We start from the raw sequence: 14,254 nt of genomic DNA, 5'->3' as shown, positions 1-14,254 counted from the left end.
CAGTAAGCTGAGATTGCACCACTGCCCTCCAGCCTGGGTAACAGAGCAAGACTCCATCTCAAAAAAAAAATGTAATAACTATTCCATTTCTTAAATTGCAGTATGTTTTAGAATAAATTTCCAAGTAATATATTTCTTTTTCTTTTGAAGACACTGACTTTCATGGGCTTTTCTTTTTTAATTAGACAGTTTGTTCCTCACAGTTAGGGCTGACGAAGAATGCTTGGTAGATAAGGGCCTGTGTGAGCCAAGTCATTCACAAAGAGCTGTTCTTGTGTGGGTCTCACGGGTATCGCGTTTCCTCCACAGACCCGGCCGCAGCGCCTACCGAGCCGTTCGACAACACTACCTACAAGAACCTCCAGCATCATGACTACACCACGTACACCTTCTTAGACCTCAACCTCGACCTCTCAAAATTCAGGATGCCTCAGCCCTCCTCAGGCCGGGAGTCACCTCGACACTGACAGCCCTCAGTGTGAAGATTAACCTTGCTCCGTCTTCGCTGCATCCTGCAGTGCAAAAATAAAATCCACTCGAGTCACAAAGCCCAGTGTGCATCATTGGTCTCACTTTTACACTATTATTTTTCTTCTAGACAGGGTCTCAAAAACGGACGGAGCCTCACTCAGTCACCCAGGCTGGAGTGCAGTGGCACGATCTCGGCTCCCTGCACCCGCCGCCTCTTGGTTTCAAGTGATCCTCTCACTTCAGCCTCCCGAGGAGCTGGGACCACAGGCACCTGCCACCACACCCAGCTCATGTTTATATTTTTAGTAGAGACAGGGTTTCACATGTTGGCCAGGCCGGTCTCCAACTCCTGACCTCAGGTGATCCACCCGCCTCGGCCTCCCAGAGTGCTGGGATTACGGGCGTGAGCCACTGTGCCCGGCCACTTACACTTTTTACAGTACGTGGTGAAAGAGCAACACTAATGCTGATTATTCAACATATATTTTGGCATATCTACTATGTGCAAGGAATTTTCTTAAACTATAAGGTTATGGATCACTGGGCAAATCCATATAATTAGAGAATTTTAAGTGCTTTAGAGCAGTGTGATTCTACTATGCTAAGCCTAGTCAATTTAGCCTTAAACTGATTATCAGCTGAGTATCAATAATGTAATAGTGACTTCTAGTCCTACAAGCCTGTTTTTTTTTTTTTTTTTAACATAAACTCAAGATTTTGTCTTCATAATAAAAGATGACACTTAGAACTGGATCACGTGGCCCTTTCTCTTGTCTCCTCCCAGTTGAAAATGCTTGCGTCTTTTAACAGCCAGCATTCTCGTAGATCTGCAGTTGGGCTCAACGCACTCAAGCCTTAGCAGTCTTCTTTTTAGCCTATCGGCATGAGAAGAGGCCTGGTTTTTGATAATTAGAAACAGGAGTTTTGGCTGGGTGTGGTGGTTCATACCTGCAGTCCCAGCACTTTGGGAGGCTGAGGCAGGTGGAGGATCACCTGAGGTCAGGAGTTCAAGACCAGCCTGGCCAACATGATGAAACCTATCTCTACTAAAAATACAAAAAGTAGCCGGTGTGGTGGTGGGCGACTAATTTCAGCTACTTAGGAGGCTGAGGCAGGAGAATCGCTTGAACCCAGGAGGCGGAGGTTGCAGTGACCAGAGATCGCCCCATTGCACCCTAGCCTGGGTGAGAAGAGTGAAACACCATCTAAAAAATAAATAAAAATAAGCTGGGTGTAGTGGCACACACCTGTAATCCCAGCACTTTGGGGGCCCAGGCAGGCCAATCACCTGAGGTTGGGAGTTTGAGACCAGCCTGACCAACATGGAGAAACCCCATCTCTACTAAAAATACAAAAAATTAGCCAGGCGTGGTGGCGCATGCCTGTAATCCCAGCTACTGGCGAGGCTGAGGTAGGGAACTGCTTGAACCCAGGAGGCAGAGGTTGCAGTGAGCTGAGATCATGCCATTGCCCTTCAGCCTGGGCAACAAGAGCGAAACCCTGTCTCAAAAAAAAATTTAAAAATAAATATAAGACTGAGCAGGGGACAAAAATAAAAAATAATTCTTCTTACCAAAAGAGGTTGAAAATGTCCCTTCTGTTGTCCCTGCCCACAATGTCCTAAGCCTAGCAGGTGTTGACCCAAAGAAAGAAGCGGGGGCAAAACGAACATTAGAGTTTATCTGGGCTGAGCCGTGGGCTGCAAGCCAGCAGCGCCGGCCCTGAATATCCCTGCTCTGATTAGCTGCAGTTACAGGTGGCATTCTGTTGTTTTGTAGTTTTCTTGAGAAGGGATCTCACTCTGTCACCTAGGCTGTAGTGCAGAGCCTTGATGTTAGCTCACGGCAACCCCGGCCTCCTGGGTTCAGGTGATCCTCTCACTTCAGCCTCCAGAGTAGCTAGGACTTCAGGCATGCACCACCATGCCTGGCTTTTAAAAAATTGTTTGTAGAGATAGGGTTTGACCACGTTACCCAGGCTGGTCTCGAACTCCTGGACTTAAGCAATCCATCTGCCTCAGACTCCAAAATGCTGGAATTACAGGTGTGATCCACTACTCCAGGCCTACAAGTGGGTTTAGTTTAGTTTTGCTTTTTTGAGCCAGCATCTCATCACCCAGGCTGGAGTGCAGTGGTGCAACCTCTGCTCACAGCAACCTCCATCTCTTGAGCTTACGTGATCCTCCCATGTTGCCCACGTGAAAGAAAAGTATCTTGAACCCCCAAATCACTAAGGAAAACTCAAGCTAGAAACTGCTTAAGGCAAACTTGCCTCCCATTCTATTTAAAGTCACCCCTCTGCTCAGTGAGATAATGCATGTCTGATGGACTCCTTTGGAGAGGCTAACCAGAAACAAAAAATGCAACCTTTTGTACCTCATCGACCCGTTTCCAGTCTTCCTGCCTTTGCTTCAAGATGTCCCGCCTTTCCAGACAAACTCATGGACTTCTTACATATATTACTTGGTGTCTCATGTCTCTCTAAAATGTGTAAAACCAAGCTGTGCCAGACCACCTTGGACACCTGTCGCCAGGACTTCCTGAGGCAGTGTCACAGGCGTGTGCCCAACCTTGGCAAGATAAAACTTCTGAATTAACAGAGACCCGACTCAGATTTTCCAGGTTCACACGCAGAATAGTCTCAAACTCCTGGCCTCAAGCAATCCAACTGCCTTGGCTTCCCAAAGTGCTAGGATTACAGATGTGAGCCATATGCCTGGACTCAAGTGGGTTTTGTTTTGTTTTTAATTTTGAGACAGAGTCTCACTCTATTGCCCAGACTGGAGTGCATGGCGTAATCTTGGCTCAGTGCAACCTGTGTCTCCTGGGTTCAAGTGATTCTCCTGCCTCAGCCTCCCAAGTAGCTGAGACTACATGTGCATGCCACCACACCTGGGTAATTTTTTATTTTTATTTTTGATAGAGATGAAGTTTCGCCATGTTGGCCGGGCTGGTCTCAAACTCCTGACCTCTAATGATCCAGTCCACCTTGGCCTCCCAAAGTGCTAAGATTCTGGGCATGAGCCACCGCGCCTGGCCACAAGTGGGTTTGTTTTTTATTTGCTTGGTTTTGTTTTTGAGACAGAGTCTCGCTCTTGTCACCCAGGCTGGAGTGCAATGGCGCGATCTCAGCTCACTGCAACCTTCACCTCCTGGGTCCAAGAGATTCTCCTGCATCAGCCTCCTGAGTAGCTGGGATTACAAGCACATGCCACCACGCCCAGGTAATTTTTGTATTTTTAGTAGAGACAGGGTTTCACCATGTCGGTCAGGCTGGTCTCAAACTCCTGATCTTGTGATCCACCCACCTCAGCCTCTCAAAGTGCTGGGATTACAGGCATGAGCCACCGCACTGGGCTTCACAAGTGAGTTTTTTAAAGGAAAAAAGAGGCAGTTGCTAAATTGCTCGCCAACAATTTACATTAAAATACATAAGCAATTGATTGGCTTGTTCTTTGTATCACAAATTCCACAAATTTAGAAACATGATATTAATGCGTGAAGCAGGCATTCAGGGTCAAAATGACTTTAAACAATTGCACTGGGCATGAGTGCGGGACGAGACTCAAGTTCCCAGTCCAGGTCTCTGTGTAAGCTTTGCAGAGCACAGAACACTCTGGGCTAGCTTTTCTCCTGAGGAATATAGTGGGCAGGACAAACCTGGGGGCATAGACGAGCCGGGGATGACTGTGCCTAGTCAAGTGACTGACACAGGCTGTGTGAGCCCAGAACATCCAAGACACCTCTCAGCCAATTTGGAAAGTTTACTTTGCCAAGGTTAAGGACGTGCCCGTGACAACCTCAGGAGGTCCTGAGGACTTGTGCCCAATGTGGTTGGGTACAGCTTGCTTTCATACATTTTAGGGAGACATGAGACATAAATTAATATGTGTGAGGCTGGACACGGTGGCTCACACCTGTAATCACAGCACTTTGGGAGGCTGAGTCGGGCGGATCACGTGAGGTCAGGAGTTTGAATCCAGCCTGGGCAACATGGTTTATTCCCGTCTCTACTAAAAATACAAAAATTAGCCGGCATGGTGGTGCATGCCTGTAGTCCCAGCTACTCAGGGGGCTGAGGCAGAAGAATCTCTTGAACCTGGGAGGCAGAGGTTGCAGTGAGGGGAGATCGTGTCATTGCACTCCAGCCTGGGTGACAGAGTAAGACTTCCTCTCAAAAAAAAAAAAAAAAAAATCAGTATATGTGAGCTGTTGTCCAGGCACGGAGGCTCACACCTGTAATCCCAACACTCTGGGAGGTCGAGGTGGGTGGATCACCTGAGCCCAGGAGTTTGAGAGCAGCCTGGGCAACATGGTAAAGTCCTGTCTCTCCCAAAAATACAAAAAATAGGCAAGCACAGTAGCACACACCTGTGGTCCTGTCAGAGGCAAGTGAAGCAGAGCAACTCCATCTTGAATAGAGGCTGGGTAAAATGAGGCTGAGACCTACTGGGCTGTGTTCCCAGATGGCTAAGACATTCGGAGTCACAGGATGAGATAGAAGGTCGGCACAAGACACGGGTCAGAGAGACCTTGCTGATAAAACAGCTTGCAGTGAAGGAGCCGGCTAAAACCCTCCAAAACCAAGATGGCCACGAGAGTGACCTGTGGTCATCCACACTGCTACTCCCACCAGTGCCACGACCATTTACGAATGCCATGGCAACGTCAGGAAGTTACCCTGTATGGCCTAAAAAGGGGAGGCATGAATAATCCACCCCTCGTTTAGCATGTCATCAAGGAATAACCAGAAAACTGGGCAACCAGCAGCCCGGCGCGGTGGCTCACACCTGGAATCCCAACATTTTGGGAGGCTGAGGCGGGCAGATCATGAGGTCAAGAGATTGAGACCATCCTGGCCAACATAATGAAACCCCATCTCTACTAAAAATACAAAAATTAGCTGGGCATAGTGGCGTGTGCCTGTAATCCCAGCTACTTAGGAGGCTGAGGCAGGAGAATCGCTTGAACTGGGGAGGCAGAGGTTGCAGTGAGCCAAGATTGCGCCACTGTACTCCAGCCTGGCGACAGAGCAAGACTCAGTCTCAAAAAAAAGGCACCCAGTAGCCGAGGGCTGGTCTGTCTATGGAGTAACTGTTCTCTTATTCCTCTACTTTCCTAATAAACTTGCTTTCACTTCACGGATTTGCTCTGAATTCTTTCTTGCGCGAGATATGAGAACCCTCTCGGATCAGGGCCTCTTTCTCGTAACGGTCCTAGCTTCTTGGGAGGCTAAGGTGGGAGGATCCCTTGAGTGCAGGAGGTCGAGGCTGCAGTCAGCCGAGACAGTGCCACTGCACTCCAGCCTGGGTGACAGAAGGAAACCCTGTCTCCAAAAAAAAAGTAAAAAAAGAGTACGCGTGAGATATACATTGGTTTGGTCTGGAAAGGCGGAACAACTCGAACTGGGGCGTTCCAGGTTAGAAGCAGACAAGAGATAAGGCTGGCACGATGGCTCACCCCTGTAATCCCAGCACTTTGGGAGGCTGAGGTGGGCGAATCACCTGAGGTCAGGAGTTCAAGGCCAGCCTGGCCAACATGGTGAAACCCTATCTCTATTAAAAATTAAAAAATTAGCCTTCTGGTGGCATGTGCTGTAGTCCCAGCTACTCGGGAGGCTGAGGCAGGGGAATCACTTGAACCCAGGAGGTGGAGCTTGCAGTGAGCCAAGATCATGCCATTGCACTCCAGCCTGGGTGACAGCAACAGAGTGATACTCTGTCACACACACAAAAAAGAGACAAAAAGCTACATTCCTTTGAGTTCTTGATCAGCCTTCCATAGAATACACAACTGAGTCTGGCTCAGTGAATCTGCATTTTTATGTACACAATAGGGCAGAAGAAGTCATTAGATGTGGATTTGTCTTGGGATCCTCAAAGGGATGACTGAGTTGTCTGTCCTTTGTCCACAAGGAATTTCCTCGTGAGCAAATTGTGAGGGAGATCTGCACCTTCTCGTCTTTGTAGCTATTTTATTTAGGAGTAGAATGGAAGGCTGGTTTTCCTGATCGTTCCCAGTTTGATGTTTCCCTTGGCTTAGTGATTTGGGGATCCGGAGATTTATTTTCCTTTCATAGGTGTCTTGAAACTGCCTTTGAAAAATGAGGACAGTAAGAGGAATCTGACAGAATAGACTCCGCCTTGCTTCTGTTCTCTAGCAGTCTTGCTCATTCCTGGGCGTAGACCACGCCAACCATGGGGGAACTTCATTTATAATTCAACCTGAAAGCAAAGCTTCTAATAGTCCCTGCCTGAAACTAACACCCCTTTTGCTCAGGGACCAAAAACTGCCTTTGAAAGACTGAGGGAAAGCCACAAAAATAATATTATTGGACAGGCCTGAATAAATGCAGGTAAAATTTCTTTCTTTTGCTTTTTTTTTTTTTTGAGACGGGGTTTCACTCTGTTGCTTAGCTGGAGTGCAGGGGTGTGATCTTGGCTCACTTGCAACCTCCATCACCTGGGCTTGGGTGATCCTCCTGCCTCAGCCTCCCGAGTAGCTGGGACTACAGGCACATGCCACCATGCGTGGCTAATTTTTTGTATTTTTAGTAGACATGGGATTTCACCATGTTAGCCAGGTGTTCTCAATCTCCTGACCTCATGATCCGCCCCCCTCAGCCTCCCACAGTTCTGGGATTACAGGCATGAGCACCGTGCCCGGCCAATTTTTCGTTTTTTTTGTAGAGATGTGGGTTTCACTGTGTAGCCCAGGCTGGTCTGGAACGCGTGGGGTGAGACGAGCCTCCAACTTTGGCCTCCCAAAATGTTGGGATCACAGATATGCGCCACTGCGCTGGGCCTATAATCCTCTACTGCTCAGGGGCTATGTAGCCAGAAGCGGCAGGATTTGTGACTTCCTCACTCATTCCAATAGATAACATCACTATTGTAGAACCTAAGCCTTAAACACTGAAGAGACCCCCACAAACAGGCTTTGTGTGAGCAACATGGCTGTTGATTCACCAGGGTGCAGGCGGCTGAGTCTGAAGAGAGAATCAGTGGACGGTGGGGACAGGAGCTGATTTTATAGGTTTGGGGTAGGTCGTGGAGAAAGGTTGGAAGAACTGATGGACAAGGAGGATTTTGAGTTACTGGTGGAAGTAGGAGGGAAGGACAGAAGGGAGAGAAGGAAAATTTGGGGCCAGACGAGGTGGCCCACGCCTGTAATCCCAGCACTTTGGGAGGCTGAGGTGGGAGGATCACCTGAGGTCAGGAGTTCAAGACCAGCCTGGCCAACATGGTGAACCCACGTCTCTACTAAAAATACAAAAATTAGCTGGGCATGGTGGTGCAGGCCTATAGTCCCAGCTACACGGGAGGCTGAGGCACGAGAATCGCTTGAACCTGGGAGGCGGAGGTTGCAGTGAGCCAAGATCACACCACTGCACTCTCCAGCCTGGGTGACAGAGCAAGACTTCGTCTCAATTAAAAAACAAACAAACAACAAACAAAAAAAAAAACAAACATTTAGCCGGGCATGGTGGTTCATGCCTGTAATCCCAGCACTTTGGGAGGCTGAGGCAGGTGATTACCTGAGGTCGGGAATTTGAGACCAGCCTGACCAACATGGAGAAGTCCTGTCTCTACTAAAAATACAAAATTAGCCAGGCTTGGTGGCACCTGCCTGTAATCCCAGCTACTCGGGAGGCTGAGGCAGGAGAATCACTTGAACCCAGGAGGTGGAGGTTGCAGTGAGCTGAGATTGCACCACTGCACTCCAGCCTGGGCAACAAGAGCAAAACTCCCTCTGAAAAAAAAAAAAAAAGAAAAGAAAAGAAAATTTGGTATGGGTTGTATCGAGAGCAGGGATTAGGGACGGATTGGAGTGTAAAAAAACAATGTCTGGCCGCCAGGCACCTCAGACCACTGGCCCATTTGTTGACAAATTATTTAGGTCTCGAAGAATAGGAGAATTCAAAGTGCCATTTTCTGGCCATTTGGAACCATTGTATAATTTGTATTGAGGCCAGGCTGTGTTACAGAAAAAAATTGAGACATTTGGGTTTCAGATTGGGTGACAGTTGAAGAAGTTTTAGGTTTTTTTTTGGAGACAGAGCCTTGTTCTGTCACTTAGGCTAGAGTGCAGTGGCGCAATCTCGACTCACTGCAACCTCCGACTCCCAGGTTCAAGCGATTCTCCTGCCTCAGTCTCCTGAGTAGCTGGGATTACAGGTGCCTGCCACCACACCCAGCTAATTTTTGTATATTTAGTAGAGATGGGGTTTCACTATGTTAGCCAAGCTGGTCTTGAACTCCTGACCTTGTGATCTGCCCGCCTTGGCCTCCCAAAGTGCTGGGGTTACAGGCATGAACCACTGTGCTTGGCCTCTGAGGTTTTGGTTTTTTTAGGATGCAGACTAGAGGCGAAGACAGAGGAATAGAGGGTGGAATATTGCCCCTGGTGAAGGAGGTAAGTTATAAAGAGAGGAGTAGAGACGAGAAGGAGTGAGCAGCTACCAGGGTTCTCAGTAGGCGTCCCTGGCTGAGCCCTGGGCTGTGACATGGGTGAGTGATCAAGGCAGGCGTCCCCGGGATTGGCCAGATACCAAGGGAAGACTGCCTTCTTGAGTCTGTGACCAACGTTGGCGTTTTTGACCGAGAGGGAGAGACTTGTCTCCTCTGTCTCTACATGGATAAAGAGTGTCTCCTTGTCTCCTTTTCTCTAAATGAAAAGGGAGAGAGAGAGAGGGGGAGACTTGCCTCCTTTTCTCCTCTATTTAGAAGGAGGAGGATTTAAAGGAAGAGAGAGAGGGAGAGACTGCTTACCTGATCTGAAGGTGGCAAGAGGGTTGTGGGGCTGGTCTAATGCGCTGAGGTCACAGGTGGGTCTCTTCACGGAGGGAGAGCAGGCATGGGGGTCGGCCTCACAAAGAAGTACCCCCGTCCCGGGTTTCAGCACCAAATGTTAAACACGCGCTCTGAAAGAAGAGACCCCCACAAACAGACTTTGTGTGAGCAACATGGCTGTTGATTCACCCAGGTACAGGCGGGCTGAGTCTGAAAAAGAGTCAGCGGAGGGCGGTGGGATAGGAGTTTACTGAGCGCCAGCTCGGTCCGGAGGCCCCACCCAGGCGGGCTGACACGCAGATAGGACAACAGAGTGGGTCCATCCAGGGGACCACCAGCTGATGGTCCGAGAAGCCGACAGTGTTCCAGGCTCAAGGCCTGAGCAGGTGCTCGTCCACACATGTATTTGCTCTTAGACAGGTGATTCCTATTCGCACACAGGTGCTCTACATTTACTCATAACTCAAGAATCTACCAAGTAGGCAGCTGTTACCTGCCTACCACTAATTACAAGCTCAAAGGTATGCTCCACAGAGCAGCCACAGGGGCAGGGTCCACTTCACATTTCTCAACAGCTGGATTTATAGGTTTGGGGTCGGCAGTGGAAAGTTACAGAAGTTACAGTTCAGGGTGGTTTTTGCAAGCTGGGAGTGGGTCGCAGCGTCTGGAGTAAGGAGGTTGACCAAGGTCGTTACGAGGTCCGGTTGCCTTATCAGTTGAGGCGGGAATAAGGATCATTAGAAGAATGTCTCAAAGGTAATCAGGCCCCACAGGGGTTGATCATTTCTTCTCCTTTTGTGGTTTTCCAGTTACTTAAGACTTTCTAGTTCCAGAAACTCATCTGGAGTGTTCGTGCAGGTCGCAGAGGTACCACGGCTTGTCCATGGTGCTGTCAGTCAGCCTAAAAGACCTGATGCTAAGACGGGTCTTTTTTTTCTTTTTGAGACCGAGTTTCACTTTTGTCGCCCAGGCTGGAGTGCAATGGCATGATTTCAGCTCACTGCAACCTCCGCCTCCCAGGTTCAAGCAATTCTCCTGCCTCAGCCTCCCGAATAGCTGGGATTACAGGCGCCAGTCACCATGCCCAACTAATTTTTGTATTTTTAGTAGAGACAGGATTTCACCATGTCGGCTGGTCTCAAACTCCTGATCTCTGGTCATTCACCCGCCTCGGCCTCCCAAAGTGTTGGGATTACAGGTGTGAGCCTCTGTTCCCGGCCAAGATTAGTCTTTTGGGATTGTTTTTCAGACTTTCTTGAGTGAACTCCAAATATCTGGGACTGGTCTCAGTCAATTTAGAGAGTTTATTCTGCCGGAGTGATAGAACCTCAGGTGCTCCTGGCAACATGCTCACAATGGTTGAAGCACAGTTGGGTTTGATGCATTTTAGGGAGACATGACATCACTCAATATGTGTAAGATGTACATTGGTTGGGTCTGGAAAGGCGGGACTACTTGAAGCACAGAGCGGGCTCCCGGGTCACAGGCAGATAGAAGGCAAATGGTTGTGTTCTGCTGAGTTTCTGACCAGCCTCTACAAAGGAGGCAATCAAATATGCATTTATCTCAGTGAGCAAAGGAATTACTTTGAATAGAATGGGAGGCAGGTTTGCCCTAAGCAATTCCCAGCTTGACTTTTCCCTTTGTGATTTGGGGGTCCCTAGATTTCTTTTGCTTTCACACTGGCAACTGAGTGACCCTACTGGGGCCCATGACTCTTGACCCAGCCGATCCGTGGTCCCACCCAGAGGCAGACTCGGCACCCGAGGACTGTTTTCCATACCTGTAATATTTCCTTTTCCTTTTTCTCTTTTGAGACAGGGTCTGGCTCTATTCCCCAGGCTGGAGCGCAGTAACTGTCACGGTTCACTGCAGCCTCCAACTCTGGGATTCGAGCGATCCTCCCATCTCAGCCTCCCAAGTAGCTAGAACTACAGGGGTATGCCATCACACCTGGCTCATTGGTTTTTATTGTTGCTGTTTTGTTTTTTGTTTTTTTGAGATGGAGTCTTGTTCTGTCACCCAGGCTGGAGTGCGCTGGTGTGATCTCAGCTCACTGCAACCTCTGCCTCCCAGGTTCAAGCAATTCTGGTGCCTCAGCCCCCCAGTAGCTGGGATTACAGGCATACGCCACCACACCCAGCTAATTTTTGGTGTCTTGTTGTTTTGAGATGGTCTTATTCTGTTGTTGCCCAGGTTGGAATGAAATGGCATGATCTCAGCTCACTGCAACATCTGCCTCCTAGATTCAAGTGATTCTCCTGCCTCAGCCTCCCAAATAGCTGGGATTACAGGTGCGCACCACCACATCTGGCTAATTTTTGTATTTTTATTCTATTTTTTTTTCTTTTTGAGATGGAGTCTTGCTCTGTTGCTCAGGTTTGAGTGCAATGGTGTGATCTCTGCTCACCACAACCTCTGCCTCCTGGATTCAAGCGATTCTCCTGCCTCAGCCTCCAGAGTAGCTGGAATTACAGGCGCACACCACCACGCCTGGCTAAGTTTCTGTATTTTTAGTAGAGATGGGGTTTCACCATGTTGGCCAGGCTGGTCTCAATCTCCTGACCTCACGATCCTCCTGCCTCAGCCTCCCAAAGTGCTGGGATTACAGGTGTAAGCCACCACGCCCAGCCAATTTTTGTATTTTTAGTAGAAACAGGGTTTCACAATGTTGGCTAGGCTGGTCTCAAACTCCTGACCTCATGATCCGCCCACCTCAGCCTCCCAAAGTGCTGGAATTACAGGTGTGAGCCACCATGCCTGGCCAAATTTTCATATTTTTGGTAAAGATGGGGTTTCACCATGTTGGCCAGGCTGGTCTTGAACTCTTAGCCTCACATCATCCACTGGCTTCAGCCTTCCAAAAAGCTGGGATTACAGGCATGAGCCACTGTGCCAGGCCCTGGCTAATGCTTTTTCCCGCCCCCTAATTTTTAAAACTTTTTTGTAGACAAAGGTTTCACTGTGTTGCCTAGGTTGGTCTTGAACTCCTGGCCTCAAATGATCCTCCCACCTCAACCTCCCAAAGAGCTGGGGTTACAGGAGTCAGCCATAGTGCCCAGGTGATACCTTTATCATTTCCTCTCCAACCAATCAGCAACACCCATTCCCTAGGTCCATGCCCACCAGACTGTGCATAGAAACCCTAGCCTGCAAGCCTTTGGGCGAGACTGATTTGAGTAAAAGTCCATCTCCCACGTGGCTGGCCTCATGTTAACTAAGCTCTTTCTTTACTGCAATACTGCAGCCTCAGTGATCTGATTTTACCTAGCAGCAGGCAAGAAGAACCCGTCAGGGAATCATAGGGAGAAAGTCAACACAGGGAGAAAGTGGAGGAAGCTTCTTTGCATTTCTGAGTCAGTCAAGGCCTGACCGCAGATCCGCATGCCAGGTTCCTTCTGGAGGCTCCCCAGGGCCACAGAGTAATGTCCTGCGCCAGTGGGTTGTCTGTTCCCTTGATGCCAGGTCAATTGAAGCTGTAGGACCCCTCTCTCAGGGATGCGCCCACCTGCTCCACATAGGCACCCACTAGTCTTCTTTTGTTTTTTTCTGAAATGAGATCTTACCATGTGGTCCAGGCCAGATTGCAGTGGCATGATCACAGCTCACTATGTTCTCAAACTCCTGACCTCAAGTGATCCTCCTGCCTGTGAAAGGAAAATAAGTCTTGTCCCACCCCTACCCCAAATCACTAAGCTACAGGGAAATGTCCAGCTGGGAACTGCTTAGCGCCAACCTGCCTCCCGTTCTATTCAAAGTCACCCTCTGCTCACTGACACAGATGCATAGCCAATGGCCTCCTTTGGAAAGGCTAACCAGAAATTCAAAAGAATGCAACTGGCTGAGCGTGGTGGCTCATGCCTGTAATCCCAGCACTTTGGGAGGCCAAGGTGGGCGGATCACCTGAGGTCGGGACTTTGGGACCAGCCTGGCCAATGTGGTGAAACCTGTCTCTACTAAAAATACAAAAATTAGCTGGATGTTGTGGCATGCTCCTGTAATCCCAGCTACTCGGGAGGCTGAGGCAGGAGAATCACTTGAACTCGGGAGGCAGAGGCTGTAGTGAGCCAAGATCCTGCCATTGCACTCCAGCCTGGGTGACAGAGCAAGAGCATGTCTCAAAAAAAAAAAAAATTAAAAAAAAAAAAAGCCTGGCCATGGTGGCTCACGCCTGTAATCCAAGCACTTTGGGAAGCTGAGGTGGGCAGATCACAAGGTTGAGAGTTCAAGACCAGCCTGACCAACACGTTGAAATCCTGCCTCTACTAAAAATACAAAAATTAGCTGGATGTTGTGGCATGCTCCTGTAATCCCAGCTACTCGGGTGGCTGAGGCAGGAGAATCACTTGAACCCGAGAGGTGGAGGTTCTGATGAGCCAAGATGGTGCCATTGCACTCCAGCCTCGGCAACAAGAGCGAAACTCCAAGAAAAAATAATAATAAATAAATAAAATATAAAATAAAAAAAAAGAATGCAACCCTTCCCCTCTCACCTGTCTGTGACCTGCAAGCGCCCTCCCGCTTCCAGTCATCCTGCCTTTGCTTCAAGTTGTCCTGCCTTCCAGACTGAACCAACGTGCTTCTTACGTGTATTGCTTGGTGTCTCATGTCTCCCTAAAATGTGTAAAACTAAGCTGTGCCCGACCACCTTGGGCGCATGTCATCAGGACGTCCTGAAGCTGTGTCACGGCTGCGTCCTCAACCGCGGCAAAATAAACTTTCTAAATGAACTGAGACCTGCCTCGAATCTTTGGGGTTCACATGCCTTAGCCTCCCAAGTAACTGGGACTGTCAGCACATGCCACCATGCCTGACTAATTTTGTTGTTGCTACAGAGTCTCTCTCTATTGCCAAGGCGGGGGTCCAACTGCTGAGCTCAAGCGATCTTCCCGCCTCTGCCTCCCGAAGTGTGGGATTACAGGCGCAAGCCGCCATGCCCTGTCTTCTTCTCTCTCCAGCATTGGCTTTGAAATCTTATGAAATCCAAACGGA

At 48.9% G+C, this 14,254-nt stretch overlaps 1 protein-coding gene and 1 long non-coding RNA gene across 4 annotated transcripts in view; both read left to right on the top strand.

Moving 5' to 3' along the window:
- Positions 1-1,224, top strand: part of NDUFV3 (NADH:ubiquinone oxidoreductase subunit V3) — a 20,724-nt gene extending 19,500 nt beyond the window's left edge. Inside the window, exon 3 of one of the 3 annotated variants that reach the window (XM_032276774.1) lies at positions 310-1,224. In XM_032276774.1, the coding sequence (XP_032132665.1) occupies positions 310-467 (158 nt within the window). In that variant the 3' untranslated portion in view covers positions 468-1,224. The remainder of the gene's footprint in view (positions 1-309) is intronic. The other 2 variants (XM_032276772.1, XM_032276773.1) reach the window with 2 other exon arrangements.
- A 6,032-nt stretch (positions 1,225-7,256) lies between these two features.
- On the top strand, positions 7,257-9,929 carry LOC116550766. Its single transcript, XR_004268571.1, has 3 exons — positions 7,257-7,516; positions 9,575-9,579; positions 9,865-9,929. It is a non-coding gene; the product is annotated as an uncharacterized LOC116550766 (long non-coding RNA).
- Positions 9,930-14,254: the final 4,325 nt, after the last annotated feature.

Source organism: Sapajus apella, unplaced genomic scaffold, assembly GCF_009761245.1.
Source record: "Sapajus apella isolate SASKATOON/1434 unplaced genomic scaffold, GSC_monkey_1.0 scaffold8, whole genome shotgun sequence".
In the NCBI taxonomy this organism is placed as follows: Eukaryota; Metazoa; Chordata; class Mammalia; order Primates; family Cebidae; genus Sapajus; species Sapajus apella.
The sequence above is the reverse complement of the archived record's forward strand: the minus strand, read 5'-3'. Positions and strand labels throughout refer to the sequence as shown.